The sequence below is a fragment of the Cetorhinus maximus genome, unplaced genomic scaffold, assembly GCF_964194155.1.
Source record: "Cetorhinus maximus unplaced genomic scaffold, sCetMax3.hap1.1 HAP1_SCAFFOLD_2978, whole genome shotgun sequence".
NCBI lineage: Eukaryota > Metazoa > Chordata > Chondrichthyes > Lamniformes > Cetorhinidae > Cetorhinus > Cetorhinus maximus.
In genome coordinates, this window is record NW_027598907.1 from 945 (window position 1) to 27,079 (window position 26,135).

Consider the following 26,135-nt stretch of genomic DNA (forward strand, 5'->3'; position numbering starts at 1 on the left):
CCGCTCCTCCCTTCTCTCCCTCCGCTCCTCCCTTCTCTCCCTCCGCTCCTCCTTCTCTCCCTCCGCTCCTCCCTTCTCTCCCTCCGCTCCTCCCTTCTCTCCCTCCGCTCCTCCCTTCTCTCCCTCCGCTCCTCCCTTCTCTCCCTCCGCTCCTCCCTTCTCTCCCTCCGCTCCTCCCTTCTCTCCCTCCGCTCCTCCCTTCTCTCCCTCCGCTCCTCCCTTCTCTCCCTCCGCTCCTCCCTTCTCTCCCTCCGCTCCTCCCTTCTCTCCCTCCGCTCCTCCCTTCTCTCCCTCCGCTCCTCCCTTCTCTCCCTCCGCTCCTCCCTTCTCTCCCTCCGCTCCTCCCTTCTCTCCCTCCGCTCCTCCCTTCTCTCCCTCCGCTCCTCCCTTCTCTCCCTCCGCTCCTCCCTTCTCTCCCTCCGCTCCTCCCTTCTCTCCCTCCGCTCCTCCCTTCTCTCCTCCGCTCCTCCCTTCTCTCCCTCGCTCCTCCTTCTCCCTCCGCTCCTCCCTTCTCTCCCTCCGCTCCTCCCTTCTCTCCCTCCGCTCCTCCCTTCTCTCCCTCCGCTCCTCCCTTCTCTCCCCCCGCTCCTCCCTTCTCTCCCCCCGCTCCTCCCTTCTCTCCCTCCGCTCCTCCCTTCTCTCCCTCCGCTCCTCTCTTCTCTCCCCCCCACTCCTCCCTTCTCTCCTCCCACTCCTGCTCTTGCTCCCTGGCTCCTCCCAATCTCGAACACCCCTTTGTTACCTTCACGCCGGTTCCCGTTACCGTCCCGCTGACATTTCCATTACCTGCAGCCAATCTCCACTCTCGGTTGCCATGGTTCCATTCTCATTAAAGATGGAGATGACAGGGAGCTGGTGTTTCAGGCTGAGCTCGTAGTCAGTATAGTCATGAGCAGGAGTCACCTTCACAGCACCTGTCAGGAAGAGGAGCACCAACTGAACAGGGCGGTCAGGAAAGGAGATAGCCGCTTACCTGCCCACTAATACCCATGGCAACGCCAGTGTCACTGGACCATTGCCAGCACCGCTACAGTCCCAGGCGAGCATAGTGTCAGTGCAGGGTCAGTAAGCTCATCCCTGTGGGATCCGGGTCAGTGCAGGGTCAGTACACTCATCCCTGTGGGATCCCGGGTCAGTGCAGGGTCAGTACGCTCATCCCTGTGGGATCCGGGTCAGTGCAGGGTCAGTACACTCATCCCTGTGGGATCCCGGGTCAGTGCAGGGTCAGTACGTTCATCCCTGTGGGATCCCGGGTCAGTGCAGAGTCAGTAAGCTCATCCCTGTGGGATCCCGGGTCAGTGCAGGGTCAGTACGTTCATCCCTGTGGGATCGCGGGTCAGTGCAGAGTCAGTAAGCTCATCCCTGTGGGATCCCGGGTCAGTGCAGGTTCCGTACGCTCATCCCTGTGGGATCCCGGGTCAGTGCAGGGTCAGTACGTTCATCCCTGTGGGATCCCGGGTCAGTGTAGGGTCAGTACACTCAGCCCTGTGGGATCCCGGGTCAGTGCAGGGTCAGTACGCTCATCCCTGTGGGATCCCGGGTCAGTGCAGAGTCAGTACGCTCATCCCTGTGGGATCCCGGGTCAGTGCAGAGTCAGTACGCTTGCTCCGAATGGATCCCGGGTCAGTGCAGGGTCAGTACGCTTGCTCCGAATGGATCCCGGGTCAGTGCAGGTTCCATATGCTCGCTCGAATGCATCCAGGGTCAGTACGCTCGCTCCGAATGGATCCCGGGTCAGTGCAGGGTCAGTACGCTTGTTCCGAATGGATCCCGGGTCAGTGCAGGTTCCATATGCTCGCTCCGAATGCATCCAGGGTCAGTACGCTCGCTCCGAATGGATCCCGGGTCAGTGCAGGGTCAGTACGCTCGCTCCAAATGGATCCCGGGTCAGTGTAGGGTTAGCACAGGGTCAGCATCACTACAGTTCCCACAGATTCCAGGGTCAGCATTATAAAAACATAAGATTATAGGAAATAGGAAAAGGAGTAGGCCATTCAGCCCATCGAGCCTTCTCCATCATTCAGGGTTGATCTGATTTTGGCCTTCATTCCACTTGCCTGTCCCCCATAATCCTTGACTCCTTTGTCGATCAAAAATCTGTCTAACTCCGCCTTGAATATATAAATGACCCAGCTTCCACATCCTCTGGGGTAGAGAATTCCAAAGGTTCACGCCAGTCCCCACAGGTTCTCGGCTGAGAGCAAGGTCAGTAACGCCTGCTCCCACGGGACCTCGGACCCCGGAACAGCTCCCACGGGACCCCGGATCCCGGGACAGCTCCCACGTGACCCCGGGACAGCTCCCACGGGACCCCGGACCCCGGGACAGCTCCCACGGGACCCCGGACCCCAGATGCGTGGGACAGTTCCCACGGGACCCTGAACCCCAGGTCAGTTCCCACGGGACCCCGGACGCGTGGGACAGCTCCCACGGGACCCCGGACGCGTGGGACAGCTCCACGGGACCCCGGACGCGTGGGACAGCTCCACGGGACCCCGGACGCGTGGGACAGCTCCCACGGGACCCCGGACGCGTGGGACAGCTCCCACGGGACCCCGGACGCGTGGGACAGCTCCCACGGGACCCCGGACGCGTGGGACAGCTCCCACGGGACCCTGGACGCGTGGGACAGCTCCCACGGGACCCCGGACGCGTAGGACAGCTCCCACGGGACCCCAGACGCGTGGGACAGCTCCCACGGGACCCCGGACCCCAGATGCTGTCCCACGCATCCGAGGTCCCGTGGGAGTTATCCCACGGGACCCTCTCCTCACTGCCGGTTTCGAGGTTCCAGAGTAATGAATTACACAGGAATAAGATTTGCTCTGAGCTGTTACCTGTGCCGAACTCACGGTCGACCAGCGTATTGGCGAGAACAGGCAGCAGACGGCCTGTGAAGGGATGACGGAGCTGCTTCCCCACGAGATGCTGTAAGGAGGAGGAAGCAGAGGATACAGTTAATGAAGTGACTATTCACTGGAGAGTGCTCAGTTCCAATCTCCCACCACAGCAGACTGTCCTGGTGTCAAAATGTACAGAAAAGGAATGAAATCAGCACCGGAGAGCTCGATATAACCCAGCAGGGAGCACGAGGGAATGTAGGAAGGAAGACTGAGTGAATGCGCGAGAGAGGGAGGGAGGGAGGGAGGGGCAGGGCGCTCACATGCAGGAGAGGGAGAGGGAGGGAGAGAGAGAGAGAGAGAGAATGCGCACACAAGGATGCTTAAAGTAGAACATTTATTTCACCCCCATTAATCTGTTCTAATCTGAAGATGACAATTATCCCGCTGCGCGACACTTCAGTGCACCCAGTGTCCTCAACACACCCGCCCTGCCCACCTCACCCCACCCGCCTCACCGTATACCGGCCATCGCCTGGATGGACCACCACTGCCACGTCGCCCAGCATGGTTTCAGGCCGCGTTGTTGCCACGACAACCTCCTCACCTGAGCAGAGAAAAGGAGTGTGAATGGGTAGGTGAGTGAGTGGTGGGGGGGTTTGAAAATATTTAACCCCGCACTATGCGAGTAGAGGGAACTGGGCGTATATGCACATAGGTCATTAAATGGCAGGTCAGGTGGAGAGAGCAGTTAATAAAGCATACAGTATCCAGGGCTTCATTAATAGGGGCACACAGCACAAGAGCAATGCGATTATGCAGAACTGGGGCGCTAGTTATGGGAAGGTGGTGGCATAGTGGCCACTGCCCTTGGACCCAGGGTGATGCTCTGGGGACCCGGGTTCAAATCCCACCACAGCAGATGGTGAAATTTGAATTCAATAAAAATCTGGAATTAAAAGTCTAATGACGACCTCGAAACCGCTGCCGATTATGGTAAAAACCCATCTGGTTCACTAATGCCCTTTAGGGAAGGAAATCTGCCGTCCTTACCTGGTCTGGCTTACACATGACTCCAGACCCACAGCAATGTGGCTGACTCTCAAATGCTCTCTGAACAAGGGCAATTAGGGATGGGCAATAAATGTTGCCTAGCCAGCAACACCTATATCCCAGGAACAAATAAAGGAAAAAAAAACCTCAGCTGGAGTATTGGGTACAGTTCTGGGGGCCACACTATAGGAAGGATGTGAACACATTGGAGAGAGTGCAGAAGAGGTTTACAAAAATGATTCCAGGAATGAGAAACTTCAGTTATGAAGATAGATTGGAGAAGTTGGGACTGTTCTCCTTGGAGAGGAGAAGGCTAAGAGGAATTTGATAGAGGTGTTCAAAATTATAAGGGGGCTGGACAGGGTAGACAGGGAGAAACTGTTCCCGCTTACAAAAGGATCGAGTGACTTGTAAAAGCAGCAAACGCAATGCGAGAAGAAACTTTTTCATACTGCGAGTGGTTCAGGTCTGGAATGCACTGCCTGGAAGTGTGGTGGAGGCAGTGTTAATCGAGACATTCAAGTGGGCATTGGATGATTATTTAAATAGAAACAATGTGCAAGGTTACGGGGGGAAAAGGCAGGAGAATGGCTCATTCGGAGAGCTGGTACAGACAAGGCTTTCTTCTGCGCCGTAACAGTTGTGTGATTCTGTGCAGTAACGTGACTCAGGATTGGTCTTTCCCCCACCCTTACCCAGTGCCATCCAATGGGGCGGAGGTGAAGTGACGTGCAGCGCAGTGCGCGTTTTTGTTTTAGTCTTTCATGGGATGTGAGCAAGGCCAGCATTTGTGCTCATCTTTAATTGTTTCTGAGAAGGTAACGAGGGGAGAAGGTAACGAGGGGAGGGCATGAGTTCAAATCCCACCATAAAAATTCAACTAGTAAAATCTGAAAACGAAAGCTCGCCTCAGTAATGGTGCCCATGAAACTACCACTGCCTCTTGTAAAAACCCATCTGGTTCACTAATGTCTTTCAGGGAAGGGAATCTGCCAACCTTATCCAGCCTGGCCTACACGTGACTCCAGGCCCACAGCAATGTGGCTGGCTCTCAAGTGCCCTCTGAAAAGGCCGAGCAAGCCACTCAGTTCAAGGGCAAATAAAAAACATATAACAAGTTGACGGCTTGACACAGGTAAAGAGGAACATGGGAAAGTAAAATAAAGGAGAACGTAAACACCACCAATATAGATCAGTAGGAGGTGTAGAACATGGAATAGGAAGTAAAAGGGCTCAACACACAACGCGCTGATCTTTAGTACAAGTGGAGACTTAAGACTGCAAATTGCCTCTGAATGTAAAGTCCAATGGATCGTCTACATGTGAGTATACAGACATTCTGATTGCATATGCTAATCAGTGTGCTGTCATTAACTGAAAAAACCTTTGTCAGGTATTTTATTATCTCATGCATTTTGAATCTGCTTACTTAATGAAGGATCAGGAGAGCACTAGGTTTGAACCAATGAGAAATCTAACACAGTGCAGCTTCTCTGGGTTCCCGCCTCCCTCATCCCCAAGTTCTGGGGACAATCAACATCACCAGAATTCAGTTCCCGCCCCACCTGCACCCCTCAATGGGCTCACACCGGACTCGCTGTCACTGAATCTCACCCACAAGAAGCAACTGCAACAGTTCTGACTGTAACAGGACTTGTGCATAAACCTAACGTGATTACTGAAGTGTTCCCCTCAGGAACTATTGGACTGCACTGCCCCAGAGGGCACCTGAAACACCCCAGCACCCCCACAATCTGGATTAGATAAATACCTAGGTCACAGAGGGGGAAAGGACAGTGTCTGATCCACTGCCCCACCCAGTCCCAAGGGGGAAAGGACAGTGTCTGATCCACTGCCCCACCCAGTCCCAGGGAGAAAGGACAGTGTCTGACCCACTGTCCCACCCAGTCCCAGAGGGGGGAAAGGACAGTGTCTGATCCATTGCCCCACCCAGTCCCAGAGGGAGAAAGGACAGTGTCTGACCCACTGTCCCACCCAGTCCCAGAGGGGGGAAAGGACAGTGTCTGATCCACTGTCCCACCCAGTCCTAGAGGGGGAAAGGACAGTGTCTGACCCACTGTCCCACCCAGTCCTAGAGGGGGAAAGGACAGTGTCTGACCCACTGTCCCACCCAGTCCCTGAGGGGGAAAGGACAGTGTCTGACCCACTGTCCCACCCAGTCCCAGAGGGGGAAAGGACAATGCCTTACACTCCAGGCTCCATCAAATGCTTTCAGAGAACAGTCAGCAGAGCGTCGCGCAGAAACTCACTGGAATCTTCCGTCAGGTACGCGAAGTGCACCAGCTCGCCAAATGCCACCTTGTCCTGGTAGCCGGGGATGGAGATGTAGCTGCGGCCACTCAGTTCCCGGCTCTCCACCTGCATGTTTAAGAAAGGCACTGCGTGTAAACATAGGGTGAACCAGGAAAGGGAGAACGAGTAAATCGAGTAGGTGAAGGGGTCATTGTAACCTTCCCCTGTGACTAGGAGGGGGCCGCTCAGCCTAGAGTTGATCCAAGAACAGGAGGAGGCCATTCAGGCCCTGAGCCTGCTCCATCCTTCAACTGGATTTGCAACTCATCTCCACTCAGCTGCCTTTCCACCAAAACCCGCAAGGCCCCTATCTGGCAAAAATATACTGATCCCAGCCTCAAAAGCTCCAATTATTTCCCCTAAATCCATGGCCTTTCCATCGTTCTCCACTACCCTTTGCGTGAAGAAGTGCTTCCTGCCCTAATTTTAAGGTTCTGTTCTTTGCCTCCTACCAGAGCAACGTCCAGTACTGGATAAGCAGGAATTTCCTTCAACTAAACACTGGGGAGACTGAAGCCATCGTCTTTTGTGCCACAAACTCCGTGCCCCAGCTACCAACCCCATCCCTCTCCCTGGCACCCGAGGCTGAACCCAGATTGCTCACAACCTCAGTGTCATATCTGACCAGAGATGAGCTTTGTGCTGTCTATCCTTGCCTGCTTATTTCCATCTCCGTAACATCACACCTGTCCCGGCTGATCTGCTGCTGAAACCCTCACCCACGCCCTGTTACCTCTTGACTCGACTATCCCAACGCATCCCTGGCTGGTCTCCCACATTCCAGCCTCCGTAAACGCTGAGATGTTTGCAATCTTCCATTGCTGGCCGCCTCAGCTCCCCTGATTTTAAACTGCTTCAGCATTGGCCTCCATGCTCTCAGCTGCCTAGGCCCCATACACTCCATCGTGTGTGAATCGTTGTCAAAGTTTGCCCAGGAGGATTGCGCAAAGCACTTTATGAAAGGTCAGTTGTTGAAACGGACACGGCCGGCTATTGTACCTCGATGTCGGAGATGGCGGAGTTCAGGGCACACGACCAGTTCACCAGCCTCTGGCTACGGTACACCAGGCCGGCTTCATGCAGCCGCACGAACGCCTCAGTCACAGCCTCAGAGTAGCCCTGCGAAGATGACGGGAAAGAAGTCAGCGGGTGAGACTCCAGTCGCGACTACACATCGAGAAACAGGCACCGGGTGGAAGTGAAGCCGCATCTCAAGCCGCTCAGGCTAATGGTTAATGTCAGCGCGAGGAGCCACGATGACGGCAGCAAATTCACACAGCGACAGCAAACGGAGTCTCTCAGCCGGTCACTGGCCTGTGGCGGTACTGGGGAGGGGGGCTGCCTGCAGCACGTGCCACAGGTCAGTGCGCCTGAGCTGCACACTGCAGCCGGCGTTCTACCAGCGTCCCACTGCCTTTCAGCTGGGTAAATTCCACCCGCCTTCCCTTATGAAGGTTCAGGGATCCTCCTGTCCTCAGCTTTTCCCATCTCTAGGCCGAGCAGCAGGAGGAATCCACACCCACTCCATCTCAAAGAGCAAGCGTGGGTGAGCTGTCCAGCAGCTTAGGTTCGAGATGGGCAACTGTGGCGGTGGGTTTCTGGCTGATCAAGGAAGTAACAGAGCCCGGGACAGAACAGGAGCGAGAATCATTGAATGATACAGCACGGGAGGAGGAATCCATCTGGGCCTTTGTACCTGTACTGGCTCTTTTAAAGAGCTACTCAATTAGTCCCACTTCCCCCCCCACCCACCCAACCCCCCTCCCCCTCCCACCTCTCTCCCCATAGCTCTGCAAATTTTTCTCTTTCAACTATTTCCCTTCTGAGAGTTATTACGGAATCTGCTTCCACCGCCCTCTCAGGCAGCACATTCCAGGTCTCAGCTCGCTGCAAAAAAACGTAACTCACCTCAATTTCCCTCTCACTCTTTTGCGGAACAAGTTAAATCCACGTCCCCCCTCCTGTACTGACCCTCCTGCCACTGCAAACAGGTTCTCCTTATTTACTCTTTCAAAAAATTTTGAAGACTTCAATCAACTCTCCTTCTTGCTCTAAGGAGAACAATCCCACAGTCTTCCTACATTAACTGAAGTCCCTCAATCTGGATACTATTCGGGTAAATCTCCCCCTCCAAGGCCTTGAAATCTTTCCTAAAGCGCAGCGTCCATAACGGACACAACACTCCAGCTGAGATCTAGCCAGTGTTTTACATGGGTTGAACAGAAAGGAGAGATGCAGCAGTCGTCCCTGGAATGAGATCCAGCAGGAAGAGGGTTGAAAGCTGCCTATGCACCACCTGCCTGTGTCACCAATAAAGCGCGAGGAGCTGTATCCATGGCGACTCACCGTATCCATGGTGAAACGGGCCCGGCCCCAGTCCAGCGAAGAGCCCAACCGTCGGAGCTGATGGTAGATCTCACCCCCTTTCCTGCCAAGCACAATGCGAGAGGTACAAAGACAGACTTGAATTCCTACAGATTTCATATCTTCAGGACAGCCCCCATGCTCTTTACAGTCAATGAAACATGTTGTCAAATGTCATCACTGCCGAGTTAAGGAAAATACAGCAGCCAATGTGCATATGGCCATATACCACAAACAGTAAAATGCTGGCGACCAGAATATTTCATTTCAGTAACGTTGATTACAGTGCAGTGCTCCCTCTGTACTGACCCTCCAACGATGCAGCACTCCCTCAGTACTGCACCTGGAGAGTCAGGGTAGATTTTTGTGCTGCAGACTGGAACTTGAAGCCCCGACCTCCTAGCTCCGAGCTGAGCATGCTACCCACTGAACCATGGCTGGCACCGACGGTCACAGGCTGAGACGGCCCGTCTCAGGGATGCCGAGTCGAGTTGGCGAAATCTCAGAGCAGTACTTACTCTTCCTTCCACCGCCACACCTCCCTCAGGAATGCAGCTCGAGTCAGGTCTTGTCGCCTGAGTCCTTGCTCCCTCCACAGCTGCTTCTCTACAACCACCTGCCAAAGAGGAGAGAGAGCGTTGGTCCTGGCTCTAACCTACTCACCGAACAATCTTCCAGCAATCACCCGTCATGACAATGGACTCTTCCATAACGATTTCCACTGCCTTACCACTAGCGACCATGCCATCAGCTGCCTGGGCCCCAAGATCCTCAAGGACACTATTCAAGAAGGGAGGGAGGGAGAAAACATGGAACTACAGACCTGTTAGCCTAAAATCAGTAGTAGAAAAATGCTAGAATCAATTCTAAAGTATGTGATAAATGAACACTTGGTCTGATTGGGCGTAGTCAACATGGATTTACGAACGGGAACTCATGCTTGATGAACCTGTTGGGAGTTTTTTGAGGATATTACTAACAGAATTGATAAAGGGGATTCAGCGGACATAGTATACTTGGATTTTCAGAAGGCTCTTGATAAAGACCGCTGCAGGTGTTTTGTTAGCAAGCTTAAAGCACATGGGATAGGAGCTAATATACTGGGTTAAGGATTGGCTAACAGGCAGAAAACAGAGGAGGAATGAGTGGGATGCCACAAGGTTCAGTACTTGGGCCCCAGTTGTTCACAATATATAACAATGATTTGGATGTGGGGACCAAATGTAATATTTCCAAGTTCATGAATGACACAAAGCTACATGGGTATGTGTGTTGTGAAGAAGATACAAAGCGGCTTCAAGAGGGTTTGGACAGTCTTGAGTGGGCAGGAACATGGCAGATGGGATACAATGTGGAAACGTGAGGTTATCCACTTTGGCATGAGGAACGGATGCAGAGAGTATTTCTTAAATGGTAAGAGATTAGAAAGTGTAGATGTACAAAGCGACCTGCGTGTCCTCATAAACGGAGTGCAGCTGAGGAAACTGAGTGTAGACTTGGGAGTTTGGTGAGAGGGGGAGCTGGGTGAAGGGTGGGGGAGGAGGCATTTGTTTCCTTTTTCTATCTTTCTCACCCTGTGGGAATTGCTTCTTGCTCTGCCACAGGGAAAGGAGCTAGCTGTTTGATGAGTATCTGGTAAGTGGTTAAGGTCTATTATATTCCTATGGTTTAAAATAGTATACAAATTGGTGGTAAAGTTAATATATATTAAAAAGCAACATTAAGTAAGTGATTAATACAATTAAGCAATTATTTAAAATACATTAAGGGTGGCAGGACAGGTGATGTGTCAATGCTGGAGCATGTGGGAGCTCCTGGATAACATTGTGACCCAGGCAAACATGTCGGCAGTAAGGGTTTGCGGCTCGAGGAACTTCGGCTCAGTCACTGAGCTGGAGGCTGAGTGCAGGCTCTGCAACACATCAGTGAAGGGGAAAGCTACCTGGATGTTTTGTACCAGGAGGCAGGTGAGGGGGCCCAAGAGGGCAGGAGTGTGAGCCTCTGCAATTGTCCAATAGGTTTGAGGTTCTCTCAGCTTGTTTGGATGAAAGTGGGGACTGCAGGGTGGATGAGTAAACTGACCATGGCACCGTGTTACAGGAAGCTATCCAAGTGGGACGAGAAAACAGGAATATTGTGGCAATAGGGGACAGTATAGTGAGTACTGTTTGTTGTAGCAAAGAGCGAAAGTCCAGACAGCTGCGTTGCCTGCCTGGTGCCAGGGCTGGAGAGGAACTTGCAGTGGGAGGGGGAGGATCTGGTTGTCGTGGTCCATGTAGGTACCAACGACATAGGTCGAACTAGGAAAGATTTTCTGCATAGGGAGTATGAGGAGCTAGGTGCTAAATTGAAAAGTAGAACCTCAAAGGTTATAACCTCTAGCTTATTATCTGAGCCAATTGCAAATTGGCATAGGGTACATAAAATTAGAGAGATGTGTGCATGGCTGAAAGACTGATGTGGGAGAAGTGGGTTCCGGCTTATGAGGCACTGGCACGAGTGCTGGGGAAAGTGGGATCTGTACCGTTGGGACGGTCTACAACTGAGCCGTGCTGCGGCCAGTGTTATTGCAAACCAAATAACTAGTGAAGTAGACAGCGTTTTAGACTAAATAGTAGGGGCAAGGGATCAAATTTGGAAAGATGTGGTATATCAAAGAGTAGAGACAAGGTAAAAGAAGAAAATAGTAGGATGGGAAATGAGGTCAGAGAGAAAAAAATCTAAGAATGCATCAAGAGTCAAGACTGGATGTCACAAAAATAACAAAAAGACAAAACTAAAGGCTCTGTATCTGAATCCACGTAGCACTCATAACAAAGTAAACAAATTGACAGCACACACTGAAGTAAATAAATATGATCTGATAGCCATTACAGAGATATGGCTGCAGGATGACAAGGATTGGGTCCTGAATATCGAGGGGTGTATGACCTCAAGAAGGATAGGAAGCTAGGTATAGGTGGAGGGGTAGCACTGCTAATTAAGGATGGCACTTGTGCGACAGTTAGAGGTGATCTTGGTTCAGGAAATCAGGATGTAGAATTGGTTTTGGTGGAGATGAGGAGTAGTAGGGGAACGAAGTCACTAGTGGAAGTGGTCTACAGGCCCCTAACAGTAACCACAATGTAAGACAAAGTAAACAAGAGGAATATTGGGTGCTTGTGACAGAGGGACGGCAATAATCATGGGTGAATTTAATCTTCATATAAACTGGAAAAATCAGATTGCCAGTGGTAGCCTGGATGAGGAGTTCATAGAATGCTTTTGAGATAGTTTCTTGGAGCAACATGTTCTGGAGCCAACCAGAAAGCAGGTTACATTGGACTTGGTATTGTGTAATGTGACAAGATTAATTAGTGAACTCAGAGTAAAGGCACTCTTAGATAGCAGTGACCACAACATGATTGAATTTTATATCCAGTATTAAAGGGAGAAGAGTGGGTCTAAGACTAGTATTTTAAACTTAAATAAGGGCAACTATGTGGGCATGAAAGCTGAGCTAGCTGAAGTTAACTGGGCTACTAGGCTAGGGGATAGATCAATAGAGCCATGGCAGATAATTAAGGGGACTTTTTCAGAATAAGTACATTTCCTACTATAAAGAAAAATTCTAAGGGGAGGACCCACCATTGTGGTTAGCTAAAAAAGTTAAAGAAAGCATCAAACTCAAGGAAAAAGCATATAACTGCACAAAGATGAGTGGCAGGTCACATGATTGGTTAGAATATAAAGAACAGCAAAGAATGACTAGAAGGTTAATCAGGAGAAAGAATTTAGACCATGAGAGGAAGCTATCTAGAAATGTAAAAACGGATAGCAAGAGTTTCTACAGGTATTTAAACAGAAAAAGGGTAGGTAAAGTGAGTGTTGGTCCTCTAGAGAGTGGGAATGGGGATTATTAGTAGATAATAAGGAAATGGTGGATGAAATAAACAAATATTTTGCTTCTGTCTTCACTATAGAGGATATAAAAAAACATTCTAGTAATAGCTATAAATCAGGAGGTGGAGGGGAGAGAGAAACTTAGTGCAATTACAATCACTAAGGAAGCGGTACTCAGCAAACTGATGGAGCTACAGGCTGACAAGTCTCCGGGTCTTAGAAGAGGTGGCTAATGAGGTGGTAGGTGTGTTGGTGTTAATTTTCCAAAATTCCCTAGATTCTGGAAAGATTCCATCAGATTGGAAAGTAGCAAATATAACCCCTCTATTCAAGAAGGGAGGGAGGCAGAAAACAGGAAACTATAGGCCAGTTAGCTTGACTTCCGTCATGGGGAATATGTCACAGTCGATTATTAAAGAGATTATAGCTGGACACTTAGAAAAACACAAGGTAATTGGGAAGAGTCAGCATGGTTTTGTGAAAGGGAAATCATGTTTAACCAATTTATTAGAGCTCTTTGAAGGAGTAATGTGTGCCGTGGATAAAGGGGAGCCTGTAGACATACATTGGATTTCCAGAAGGCATTTGAGAAGGTGCCACATGAAAGGTTATTTCAAAAAATAAAAGCTCATGGTGTAGCAGTAACATATCAGAATGGATAGAGGATTGGCTGGCTGACAGAAAACAGAGGCTGTCTGATGGGCAGGATGTGATGAGTGGGGTCCCACAAAGGTCTGTGCTGGGGCCTCAATTTTTTACAATTTACATCAATGATTTAGATGAGGTGTGCGAATGCATGGTAGCTAAATTTGCAAACAACAAAGATAGGTAAGAAAGTATGTTATGAAGAAGAGTTTGTAAACAGATATAGATAAGTTGAGTGAGTGGGCAAAAATCTGGCAGATGGAGTATCATGTGGGAAAATGTGAAGTTGTTCACTTTGGCAGGAAGAATAAAAAGAGCAGACCATTACTTAAACGGACAACGACAGCAGAATTCTGAGATTCAGAGGGATCTAGGTGTTCGCGTGCATGAGTCACAATAAGTTAGTATGCAGGTACAGCATCTAATCAAAAAGGCTAATGGAATGCTACTCTTTATTATGAGAGGAATTCAACATAAAAGGATCTTATGCCTCAGTTATACAGGGCATTGGTGAGACCACATCTTGAATATTGTGTAAAAGTACAGTTTTGGTCTCCTTATTTAAGGAAGGATGTAAACACGTTGGAGGTGGTTCAGAGCAGGTTTGCTAAATTGATACCGGGACTGAGCAGGTTGTCTTCTGAGGATAGGTTGGACAGGCTGGGCTTGTTTCCACTGGATTTTAGTGACTTGATTGAAGCTGTAAAAGGAGGTAGCTCACCACCACCTTCTCAAGGGAAAATAGGGATGGGTAATAAATGCTGGCCTAGCCAGCGATGCCCACATCTGAAAGAATTTTTAAAAAGATCCTGAATGGTCTTGACAAGGTGGGCGTGGAAAGGACGTTTCCTCTGGTAGGTGAGTCCGGAACTAGGGGACACAGTTTTAAAATTAGGGGTCGTCCTTTTTGGACAGAGACGAGGAGAAATTTTTTCTCTCAGAGGTTGTACGATTTTGGAATTCTCTGCCTCAGAAGGCAGTAGAAGCGGGGCCACTGAATATTTTTAAGGCAGAGGTAGATAGATTCTTGTTAGGCAAGGTTATCTCAGGTAGATGGGAATGTAGAACTTGAAACACAAACAGATCAGCCATGATCTTATTGAATGGCAGAGCAGGCTCAAGGGGCCGAATGGCCTACTTCTGTTCCTATTGCGTATGTTCGTATAAATCACTGAAAACTAACATGCAGATGCAGCAAGCAATTGGGAAGGCTAATGGTATGTTAGCCTTAGTTGCAAGAGGATTTGAGTACAGAGTAGCAAAGTCTTGTTTCAATTGCATAGAACCTTGGTTAGACCGCACCTGGAATACGGTGTGCAGTTTTGGTCCCCTTACCTCAGAAAGGATATTATTGCCATAGAGGGAGTGCAACGAAGGTTCACCAGACTTGTTCCGGGGATGGCGGGACTGTCCTATGAAGAGAGGTTGGGGAAACTGGGCCTGTATTCTCTAGAGTTTCGAAGAGGTGGCAGCAGGATTAGCAGCTGCAGCAGAGCAAGGGAGAGAACGGGGTTTTGAGAGTTCAGTTTGCCTGTAGCCAGAGCAAAATGGTGGCTTCAACAGCACCTGCTTGTACTCTATTCTTTGCCAGTGACACTTGGCTTCTGGAAACAGAGGGTACGATCCTCTCTTGGGATGGCTGCAATGAAAATGGAACTTTAGTTTTCTAATGGGCCAGATTTTGCATTAGCAGGGCACCTAATGGTATCTACCATCCGTTAGCTTTGCCCTTGGGCATTTAGGTTTTTACATTTTCTATACAGCAAGCCGCTGAAAGTGCAATCTGTTAGCACAGCGAGGGAAACAGGGCATCCGACACCTATGTCAACAGGGCAAGAAACTGTATATCTCCTTAATCAGATTGAAGAATTGAGAAATTAACAGCGTAAGAACTAAGAAGGAAGTATAAATTAAAGTGGGTGAATTCAGTGTCAAATCAGGTCAGAAAGAGAGGAAAATAAAGATTGGGTTGAGGAAGAAAGAGACAGAATGGAAAGGTTTTTATTAAAGTTAACATTTTTAAAATCTCCAACAGCAATTAACACCTGAAGAACTGAGACTTCACACTTGTAATAATTTTCAGGCCAGAGGGACTCAATTGTAGTAATCAATACTCACTGCATAATTGAAAGGGTGTTTAATCTGAAATGGACAAACCTTGACAATTCTGTGTTGAATTTAGTTTGTATTCCCGCGCAAGTATCTTCATCACATTCAGTGCATGTCAATGGTGTAGCAGACAGCAAAGCAACTGGACAACAATTTTTGGATAAAAGCAAAATACTGCGGATGCTGAAAATCTGAAATAAATAATGCCCAACTAGCATTTTATACAGCTTCAACATAACGTCCCTGCTCTTATATTCTAGGCCTCGGCTAATAAAGGCAAGTATCCCATATGCCTTCTTAACCACGTTATCTACCTGTGCTGCTGCCTTCAGGGATCTTTGGACATGTACACTAAGGTCCCTCTGATCCTCTGTACTTCCTAGGGTCCTACCATTCATTGTGTACTCCCTTACCATGTTAGTCCTCCCAAAATGCATCACCTCACACTTCCATTTGCCACTGCTCTGCCCATCTTACCAGCTCATCTATATCATCCTGTAATCTAAGGCTTTCCTCCTCACTATTTACGACATCGCCAATTTTCGTGTCATCTGCGAACTTACCGATCATACTCCTATATTTACGTCTAAATTATTAATGTACATGACAAACAGCAAGGGTCCCAGCACCGATCCCTGTGGTACACCACAGGGCAGGCTTCCAATTGCAAAAACAACCTTCGACTATCACTCTCTGCCTCCTGCCACTAAGCCAATTTTGGATCCAATTTGTCAAATTGTCCTGGATCCCAGGGGCTCTTACCTTTTTGACCATTCTCTCGTGCGGGACCTTGTCAAAAGCCTTACTGAAGTCCATGTAGACTACGTCAATTGCACTGCCCTCATCTAGACAACTAGTCATCTCCTCGGAAAAATTCAATCAAATTTGTTAGACATGATCTCCCCTTGACAAAGCCATGCTGACTATCCCTGCCTCTCCAAGTGGAGATTAACCCTGTCCTTCAGAATTTTTTCCAGTAGTTACTCTACCACTGATGTTAGACTCACTGGCCTGTAATTACCTGGTTTATCCCTACTACCCTTCTTGAATAATGGTACCACATTCACTGTCCTCCAGTCCTCTGGCACCTCTCCTGTGGCTAGAGAGGATTTGAAAATTAGTGTCAGAGCCCCTGCAATCTTCTCCCTTGTCTCACACAGCAGCCTGGGATACATCTCATCTGTGCCTGGCTTCACACTCCCTGGACACATTACTGATGCCTGCACCTCGATGATGCTTGTCATTGCTACCAGAATGTCATGGGCAGACATCACAGAGTTCTATCATTCTCTCTGTGTGCTGTGTGCAGTTCTAATACCCACACTATAGGAAGGGTGTGATTGCACTGGAGGGTGCAGGGGAGATTCACGAGGTAGTTGCCTGGGCTGGAGCGTTTCAGCTATGAAGAGAGACTGGATAGGCTAGGGTTGTTTTCCGTAGAGCAGAGAAGGCTGAGGGGGGACCTGATAGAGGTATATGAAATTATGAAGGGCATAGATAGGAAGAAACTTCTCCCCTTAGCGGAGGTGTCAATAACCAGGGGGTATAGATTTAAGGTAAGGGGCAGGAGGTTTAGAGGGGATTTGAGGAAAAGGTTTTTCACCCAGAGGGTGGTTGGAACCTGGAACCCACTGCCTGAGGGGGTGGTAGAGGCAGGAACCCTCACAACATTTAAGAAATGTCTAGATGAGCACTTGAAACGCCATAGCATACAGGGCTACAGGCCAAGTGCTGGAAAATGGGATTAGAATAGATAGGTGCTTGATGGCCGGCATGGACACGATGGGCCGAAGGACCTGTTTCTGTGCTGTATAACTCTATGATTCTATGAATGAGGGGTGATCTCATTGAAATCTACAAAATATTTAAAGGAATAGACAGAGTAGATGCAGGTAAGATGTTTCCCCTGATTGTCATGGGGACATAATTTCAAAATAAGGGAGAAGCCACTTAGGACCGAGATAAGGAGAATTTTTTTTTACTCAGGGTTGTGAATCTTTGCAATTCTCTACCCCAGAGAGCTGTGGAAGCTCAGTCATTGAGTATGTTTAAAGCAGAGGTTGACCAATTTCTAAATATCAATGACATAAATGGATATGGGGGTAGTGCAGGAAAAAGGCACTGAAATGGATGATCAGCCATGATCATATTGAGTGGCAGAGTAGGCTCGATGGGTTGAATAGCCTACTCCTGCTCCTATGAAACCCGGCATCCACAGATATCTGGCTGCACCCCATCCAGCATCTTAAACATTCACTCCCTCCACCTCTGATATATGGTGGCAGCAGTGTGTTCCATCTACAAGATGCACTGCAGGAATTCACCATGGCTCTTCAGACAGCACCTTTCAAACCCACGACCGCTACCATCTAGAAGGACAAGGGCAGCAGACACTTGGGGACATCACTACCTGGAAGTTCCCCTCCAAGCCACACACCATCCTGACTTGGAAATATATCACCGTTCCTTCACTGTCACTGGGTCAAAATACTGGGGCTCCCTTCCTAACAGCACATGGACTGCAGCAGTTCAAGAACGAATCTCACCACCACCTTCTCAAGGGCAATTAGGGATGGGCAATAAATGCTGGCCATGCATCCCAAGAATAAGTTAAAAGGTTGGCTTACTGCTGGCATTATGTTGTGGGGTATAATGTCACAGTCAGTGTGACAGAGCCACAGGACACCCATGGGAGAGGTGTACCCAGTTACAGGATGTCAATTAGTGCAGGATTCATACAAACCAGAACAACCATCAGATAACAGGACCCCCACCATCCGCCCAACAACCCATCTCTATCTTGCCTACTGTGCCCTTCAACATTTGGACCACAACACAGGACTGGATGAGAATCCAGGCACAAACACAGATGGCATTGAGAGACCTAAGCAAGACTCACCTGAGTGGCGATTCCCGCATGGTCACAGCCAGGAACCCAGAGGACCTTCCAGCCCTGCATCCTTCGCCTGAAAGAAAAAGTCACACACTTTCAACTCCCAACTACGTGCTCAGCTTAACATTGCCTTTTCTGCGTATTCACGGGTGTCAGACGGTCACGAGTGCTATATAAATACATTTCACCATGACATTTCTAGAGACCCTTAATGCATCATCTCAAACATACCACAGTGCCAGACCAGTACCCACCAGCACTGTACCCGTGTAATACACTGACAGACCTGTACCCACCAGCACTGTGCCCCAGTGTTATACAGTGACAGAACTGTGCCCACCAGCACTGTACCCCAGTGTTATACACTGACAGACCTGTACCCGCCAACACTGTACCCCAGTGTTATACAGTGACAGACCTGTACCCGCCAGCACTGTACCCCAGTTATACACTGACAGAGCTGTACCCACCAGCACTGTACCCCAGTGTAATACACTGACAGACCTCTACCCACCAGCACTGTATCCCAGTGTTATACAGTGACAGACCTGTACCCGCCAGCACTGTACCCCAGTGTAATACACTGACAGAGCTGTACCCACCAGCACTGTATCCCAGTGTTATACAGAGACAGGCCTGTACCCGCCAGTACTTTGGGGGGGGGATGGCGCAGTGGTATTGCTGCCGGACTATTATTCCAGAAACCCAGGCTAATGCTCTGGGAACCTGGGTTCGAATCCCATCACAGCAGATGGTGGAATTTCAATTCAATAAAAATCTGAAATTAAAAACCAGTGTCAATTGTCGTAAAAACCCATCTGGTTCACTAATGTCTTTTAGGGAAGGAAATCTGTTGTCCATACCTGGTCTGGTCTACATGTAACTTCAGACCCACAGCAATGTGGTTGACTCTTAAATGCCCTCTGAAATGGCCTAGCAAGACACTCAGTTGTAACAAACAGCTACAAAGTCACAAAAAGGAATGAAACCGGACAGACCACCCGGCATCGACCTAGGCACTGGAAACGACAAGAGCAATCTCAGTCCTATCGACCCTGCAAAGTGCTCCTTACGAACATCTGGGGTCTAGTCCCAAAATTGGGAGATCTGTCTCACAGACTAGTCAAGCAACAGCTTGACATAGTCATCCTCACGGAATCATACAAATAATGTCCCAGACTCCACCATCACCATCCCTGGGCATGTCCTGTCCCACAGGCAGGACAGTCCCAGCAGAGGTGGCGGCACAGTGGTATACAGTTGGGAGGGAGTTGCCCTGGGAGTCCTCAACATCAACTCCGGACCCCATGAAGCCTCATGGCATCAGGTCAAACGTGGGCAAGGAAACCTCTTGCTGATTACCACGTACCGCCCTCCCTCAGCTGATGAATCAGTGCACCTCCATGTTGAACATCACTTGGAGGAAGCACTGAGGGTGAAAAGGGTGCAGAATGTACTCTGGGTGGGGGACTTCAATGTCCATCATCAAGGGTGGCTTGGTAGCACCACTACTGACCGAGCTGGCCAACTCCTAAAGGACATAGCTGCTAGAGTGGGTTTGCTGCAGGTGGTGAGGGAACCAACAAGAGGGAAAAACATACTTGACCTCATCCTCACCAACCTACCTGTCACAGATGCACCTGTCCATGACAGTGTCGGTAGGAGTGATCAGCACATAGTTGTTGTGGAGACGAAGTCCCGTCTTCACATTGAGGATACCCTCCATTGTGTTATGTGGCACTACCACCCTGCTAAATGGGATAAATTTCGAACAGACCTAGCAACTCAAGACTGGGCATCCATGAGGCGCTGTGGGCCATCAGCAGCAGCAGAATTGTACTCTAACACAATCTGTAACCTCATGGCCCGGCATATCCCCCACTCCACCATTGCCATCAAGCCAGGGGATCAACTCTGGTTAAATGAAGAGTGCAGGAGGGCATGCCAGGAGTAGCACCAGGCATACCTAAAAATCAGGTGTCAACCTGTTGAAGCTTTAAAACAGGACTACTTGCGTGCCAAACAGCATAAGCAGCAAGTGACAGATAGAGCTATGCGATCCCACAACCAATGGATCAAATCTAAGCTTTGCAGTCCTGCCACTGCCACATCCAGTCGTGAATGGTGGCAAACAAGTAAACAGCTTGCTGGAGGAGGTGGCTCCACAAATATCCCCATCCTTAATGATGGAGGAGCCCAGCACATCAGTGGAAGAGGGCTGAAGCATCCGCCGCAATCTTCAGCCAGAAGTGCCCAGTGGATGATCCATCTTGGCCTCCTCCGGAGGTCCCTAGCATCACAGATGCCAGCCTTCAGCCAATTCGATTCACTCCACATGATATCAAGAAACGGTTGAAGGCACTGGATACTGCAAAGGCTATGGGCCCTGACAACATTTCAGCAACAGTACTGAAGACTTCCAGAACTTGCCGCGCCCCTAGCCAAGCTGTTCCAGTACAGCTACAACACTGGCATCTCCCCGGCTATGTGGAAAATTGCCCAGGTATGTCCTGGTACACAAAAAGCAGGACAAATCCAACCTGGCCAATTACCGCCCTATCAGTCTACTCTCCATCATCAGTAAAGTAGCAGAAGGGGTCATCAACAGGGCTATCAAGCGGCACTTGTTTAGCAATAACTTGCTCACTGATGCCCAGTTTGGGTTCCACCAGGGCCACTCAGCTCCTGACCTCATTACAGCCTTGGTTCAAACAAAAGAGCTGAACTCCCGAGGTGAGGCGAGAGTGACTGCCCTTGACATCAAGGCAGCATTTGATCAAGTGTGGCATCAAGGAGCCCTAACAAAACTGGAGTCAATGGGAATCAGGGGGAAAGCTCTCAATTGGTTGGAGTCATACCTAGCACAAAGGAAAGATGGTTGTGGTTGTTGGAGGTCAGTCATCTCAGCTCCAGGACATCACTGCAGGAGTACCTCAGGGTAGTGTCCTCTGCCCAACCATCTTCAGCTGCTTCATCAATGACCTTCCTTCCATAATAAGGTCAGAAGTGGGGATGTTCACTGATGATTGCACAATGTTCAGCACCATTCACAACTCCTCAGATACTGAAGCAGTCCATGTCCAAATGCAGCAAAACCTGGACAATATCCAGGCTTGGGCTGACAAGTGGTAAGTAACATTTGCAACATACAAGTGCCAGGCAATGACCGTCTCCAACAAGAGAGAATCCAACCATCGCCCCTTGATGTTCAATGGCATTACCATCACTGAAACCCCCAGTATCAACATCCTGGGAGTTACCATTGACCAGAAACTGAACTGGACTAGCCATAGAAATATTGTGGCTACACGAGCAGGTCAGAGACTAGGAATAGTGCGACGGGTAACCCACCACCTGACTCCCCAAAGCCTGTCCACCATCTACAAGGCACAAGTCAGGAATGTGATGGAATACCCCCCACTTGCCTGGATGAGTGCAGCTCCTACAGCACTGAAGAAGCTGGACACCGTCCAAGAAAAAGCAGCCCACTTGATTGGTACCACATCCACAAACATGCACTCCTCCCCCCACCCCCAGGTCTGTCACTGTATAACACTGGGGTACAGTACTGGTGGGGAAAGTCTATCACTATAACACTGGGGTACAGTGCTGCTGGGTACAGGTCTGTCTCTGTATAACACCGACGCACAGTAGCAGCAGTGTGTACCATCTACAAGATGCACTGCAGGAATTCGCCAAGGTTCCTTGGCAACACCTTCCAAACCCACGACCACTACCATCTAGAAGGACAAGGGCAGCAGATAGATGGGAACACCACCGCTTGGAACTTCCCCTCCAAGTCACTCACCATCCTGACTTAGAAATATATCGCCATTCCTTCACTGTCGCTGGGTCAAAATCCTGGAACTCCCTTCCTAACAGCACTGTGGGTGTACCTATATCACATGGACTGCAGCAGTTCAAGAAGGCAGCTCATCACCATCTTCTCAAGGGCAACTAGGGATGGGCAATAAATGCTGGCCCAGCCAGTAAAGCCCACATCCCGTGAATGAATTAAAAAAAACTGTACCCCAGTTAGACAAAGTCGGGCTTGGACCACCAGTACTGTCTCCCAGTGTTATAGTGACAGACCTATACCTAACAATACTGTATCCCAGTTTTATGCAGTCAGGCTTGTACCCAGCAGTACTGTATTCCAGTGTTGTACAGTGACAGACTTGTACCCACCAGCACTGTGCACCAGTGTTACACAGGAACAGACCTGTACCCACCAGCACTGTACCCCAGTGTTATACAGAGACAGATGTGTAGCCATTAGCACTGCACCTCAGTGTAAAGCAGTGACTGTGACCTATTGTACAGATCAAACATTTACCATCGAACCACAGCATCCTGGATTGCAACAGTTAGAGCGTGACCCAGGTGGAGGGAGCCAGTCACATTGGGTGGAGGGATACACAGGGAGAAGGTTGAGTTCTCACGATGAGGCAAGCGTTCCTGTGGAAGAAGCAGCAGTTAAGATGGTTACATCGTGGCCCAGTACCTCTGCACCTTATGATTCTCACTTAGACCTATGCCAATTTTCTCTCCTCCCCTCCCCTTCTGGCTCTCGTCTCTGCCCTTCCACCCCCGAATCCTGCATCACCCTCTCTGGCTTTCCCTCCATCCCTCCCCACCCTCCTATTCCCCCCCTTCCGTCTCTCCTACAAAGGGGAGTGTATTGGAGGTGTATACATGGGAGGGAAGCATACTATGCATGAGCAGGGAACACGCATACCCAGCCGTGAATTGTTCCCTTCACTCAGTGTGAAAAATTGCACTATGCTCACACACACACCTTGTCCTGATTCCTAACCACTACAGTTGCACAGATCCTCATCCAAAGCAACTTGCATCCACCCCGCTAACCCCCCCACAAACCTCTGCTCCCTCAGATCTGTCACACACACACGCCATACTCACATGATACTCGGGTTTGAAGAAGCCTTGCTGCTCCCACCAGGGGTACCAGGCAGCCTCCACATATTGGGGACTGTACGAGTCTGGCAGCGGTACTGAGGTATCTGTGACAGAAGCATGAAGTTTGAAAACACCCAACTCTTTCAACGTTCCAGACAATTGAGAGAGCCTCTGAAAACATCCAAGTCAACGCCCCCCAGCATTTCAGGAGTTAGGAATTCGCTCTCCAAACATCTGACTATTCCAGGACTTCGGGTGAGACAAAAGTCTTTGCAGCCTATTTATAGAATTCCAGGTTCCCTCAGTAAAACACCCAGACAATCAACATTTTATCATGACAGAGCCCGGTCTCAAAACCTTTATGGATGAGCAAGGCCATTCAGCCCATCTTAGTTTACCAATCCAGAGGACAGCGCGCAGATTGATTGAGGGATTGGACTATGAAGAGCGTCATGTCCATAAGACACATCAGAGATCATAAACTGTGTAAATCAAACTTTACTTTCTGCTTATTTAAAAATGGGATTTGCTGGACCAAAAACATGGCTGCTACAGGTCACGATTTGCAAGCTGGAAGTTTCCAGAACTGTAGCTAACAGTAACTACAGCACAAAGCTCTACCTTCATTGTTGTGGAATTGTACCCCTATCATTGTGTGGACCCATTTCTACCAATAAAACAAGGGAGCAGCAGATGGTCTGTCTCCCCAGCCTGGACTTATAACAAAGTGGGAGTCATTAATACTTGCCATACCTGCAGGGGTGCTAACCAGCACCACCATCAATCTGGTTTCCCCTTATATTGATATTCTTGCGAAGTGTCCTGATGAGTGCAAGACAAAAAGCTTCGACATGTCTCTTTTTTCAGCAATACTCAAGGTCAGTATGCCTCGCTCCCCTGCCCCGTAACAAGAACAACTATGTAATTTCCACATGCATGACACCCTCACAGGATAAACTCGAGTGGTGATTGATTGATTGATTGCAGTGTTTAGGGTTCTCACGGGAGTCAATGCAGCGTACTACAAGCTATGCCACCTCACCCAGATTGAAGTTTCAGCATTCGCTCCTACCTTTCTTCTCTCCAGGCGGTGTTAGCACGGAGTAAGTGATCACCTCGGGCTCCAACCAGGGCTGCTCTCCCCGGCCCTGTGAGAATCGGAAATTCAGTTATTCGAACCTGTGTGCTGCAGCATTAACCCTGGGCACTGACCACAGACGAGATACTGTCAGGAGCAGAATCCCCGCTCACCAATCTCCTTCCTCTTCACTCCGATTGTAATTCCTGGATACTGCCGGTGCATCTGCATCACTGGGTGGTTAGCGAAAGGCTAACACCAGCCCCTACCCAAAGCTACCACTCCACAAACTGCCTCACCCCCCTCCACTTCCCAGCCGAAGCACAACACGCTCTCTATCCTCCCAAAGTCCCACACATCCTCAAACCACATCCCCACACGCCTAAACTGTCCTAGGCACCCCAAACCCCCGAAAAACCACTCTCCTTCCAGGCGATAACACCTCTTATTGCCTCCACCTCACCTCCCACTTAAGCCCTGCCCCACCATCACCACCCCACAATAATACCCCTCACCCATCCCCCACTTACCACACCCCTGCAGCCTCCCCTCCATGGTTACACATCCCTTGCACCCGGCCCTCTCCCCCTCCCCCATGCACGCCTCCTGCCCCCTCCCCCTTGCACGCCCCCTGCCCCCTGCCCCATGCACGCCCCCTGCGCCCTCCCCCATGCACGCCCCCTGTCCCCTTTGCACGCCCCCTGCCCCCTCCCCCCTGCACACCCCCTCCCCATTGCACGCCCCCTGCCCCCTCCCCCTTGCACGCCCCCTGCCTCCTCCCCCTTGCAAGCCCCCTGCTCCCTCCCACTTGCACGCCCCCTGCCCCCTCCCCCTTGCACGCCCCCTGCCCCCTCCCCCTTGCACGCCCCCTGCCCCCTCCCCCTTGCATGCCCCCTCCCCCTTGCATGCCCCCTCCCCCTTGCACGCACCCTGTCCCCTCCCCCTTGCACGCCCCCTGCCCCCTCCCCCATGCACGCCCCCTGCTCCCTCCCCCAAGCACGCCCCCTGCCCCCTTTGCACGCCCCCTGCCCCCTCCCCCATGCACGCCCCCTGCCCCCTTTGCACGCCCCCTGCCCCCTCCCCCATGCACGCCCCCTGCCCCCTTTGCACGCCCCCTGCCCCCTCCCCCATGCACGCCCCCTGCCCCCTCCCCCATGCACGCCCCCTGCCCCATGCACGCCCCCCGCCCCCTGCCCCATGCACGCCCCCCGCCCCCTCCCCCATGCACGCCCCCCGCCCCCTCCCCCATGCACGCCCCCCGCCCCCTCCCCCATGCACGCCCCCGCCCCCTCCCCCATGCAGGCCCCCCGCCCCCTCCCCCATGCAGGCCCCCTGCCCCCTCCCCCTTGCACACCCCCTGCCCCCTCCCCCATGCACGCCCCCTGCCCCTACCCCAATACACGTCCTCTGCCCTCTCAATTCTCCCTCTCTCGCTTCCATTCCTCCTCCTCTCACCTCCCCGCTCCCACTCCGGGCCTCGATCTCCTCCACTCGCCGCCGCTGCCTCTTCTCCTTCCCGACTCGGTCCCGAACGTGGCTCTGGACCCCGCTGCTGACCCAGGCCGAGGCTCCAGGGTGCAGCCGGACCTGAGGACCGACCTCCCACCACCAAAACCGGAGAAACATGGAGAGCCACTCAACACAGCGGAATTTATTCCGCCAACTTCCCAACCTCTCACCGCCGGAACCGGAAATGGAGCAGCTCATGGCCAACTTCCATCCACTTCCGGCGAAGAATCACAGCAAATCAGAAAGAGAGAGAAATCAGCCCAAACACAGAGAGAGAGAGAAATCACCCCAAACACAGAGAGAAATCACCCCAAACACAGAGAAATCACCCCAAACACAGAGAGAAATCACACCAAACACAGAGAAATCACCCCAAACACAGAGAGAGAGAGAAATCACCCCAAACACAGAGAGAGAGAGAGAAATCACCCCAAACACAGAGAGAGAGAGAAATCACCCCAAACACAGAGAGAGAGAGAAATCACACCAAACACAGAGAGAAATCACCCCAAACACAGAGAAATCACCC

At 50.5% G+C, this 26,135-nt stretch overlaps 1 protein-coding gene across 1 annotated transcript; it reads right to left on the reverse strand.

The window, feature by feature from the left end:
* Positions 1–786: 786 nt before the first annotated feature.
* LOC144677750 (valine--tRNA ligase, mitochondrial-like) lies at positions 787–25,791 on the reverse strand (the record flags this gene model as incomplete). Its single annotated transcript, XM_078537778.1, has 12 exons — positions 25,553–25,791; positions 24,092–24,167; positions 23,023–23,123; positions 22,436–22,557; positions 18,106–18,172; positions 9,089–9,186; positions 8,553–8,634; positions 7,206–7,325; positions 6,164–6,272; positions 3,359–3,447; positions 2,838–2,928; positions 787–914 (listed from the first exon to the last, which is right to left on the reverse strand). Coding segments are annotated over exons 1-12 (1,254 nt in total), but the record flags the coding sequence as incomplete, so codon positions are not given.
* Between the last annotated feature and the right edge of the window lie 344 nt (positions 25,792–26,135).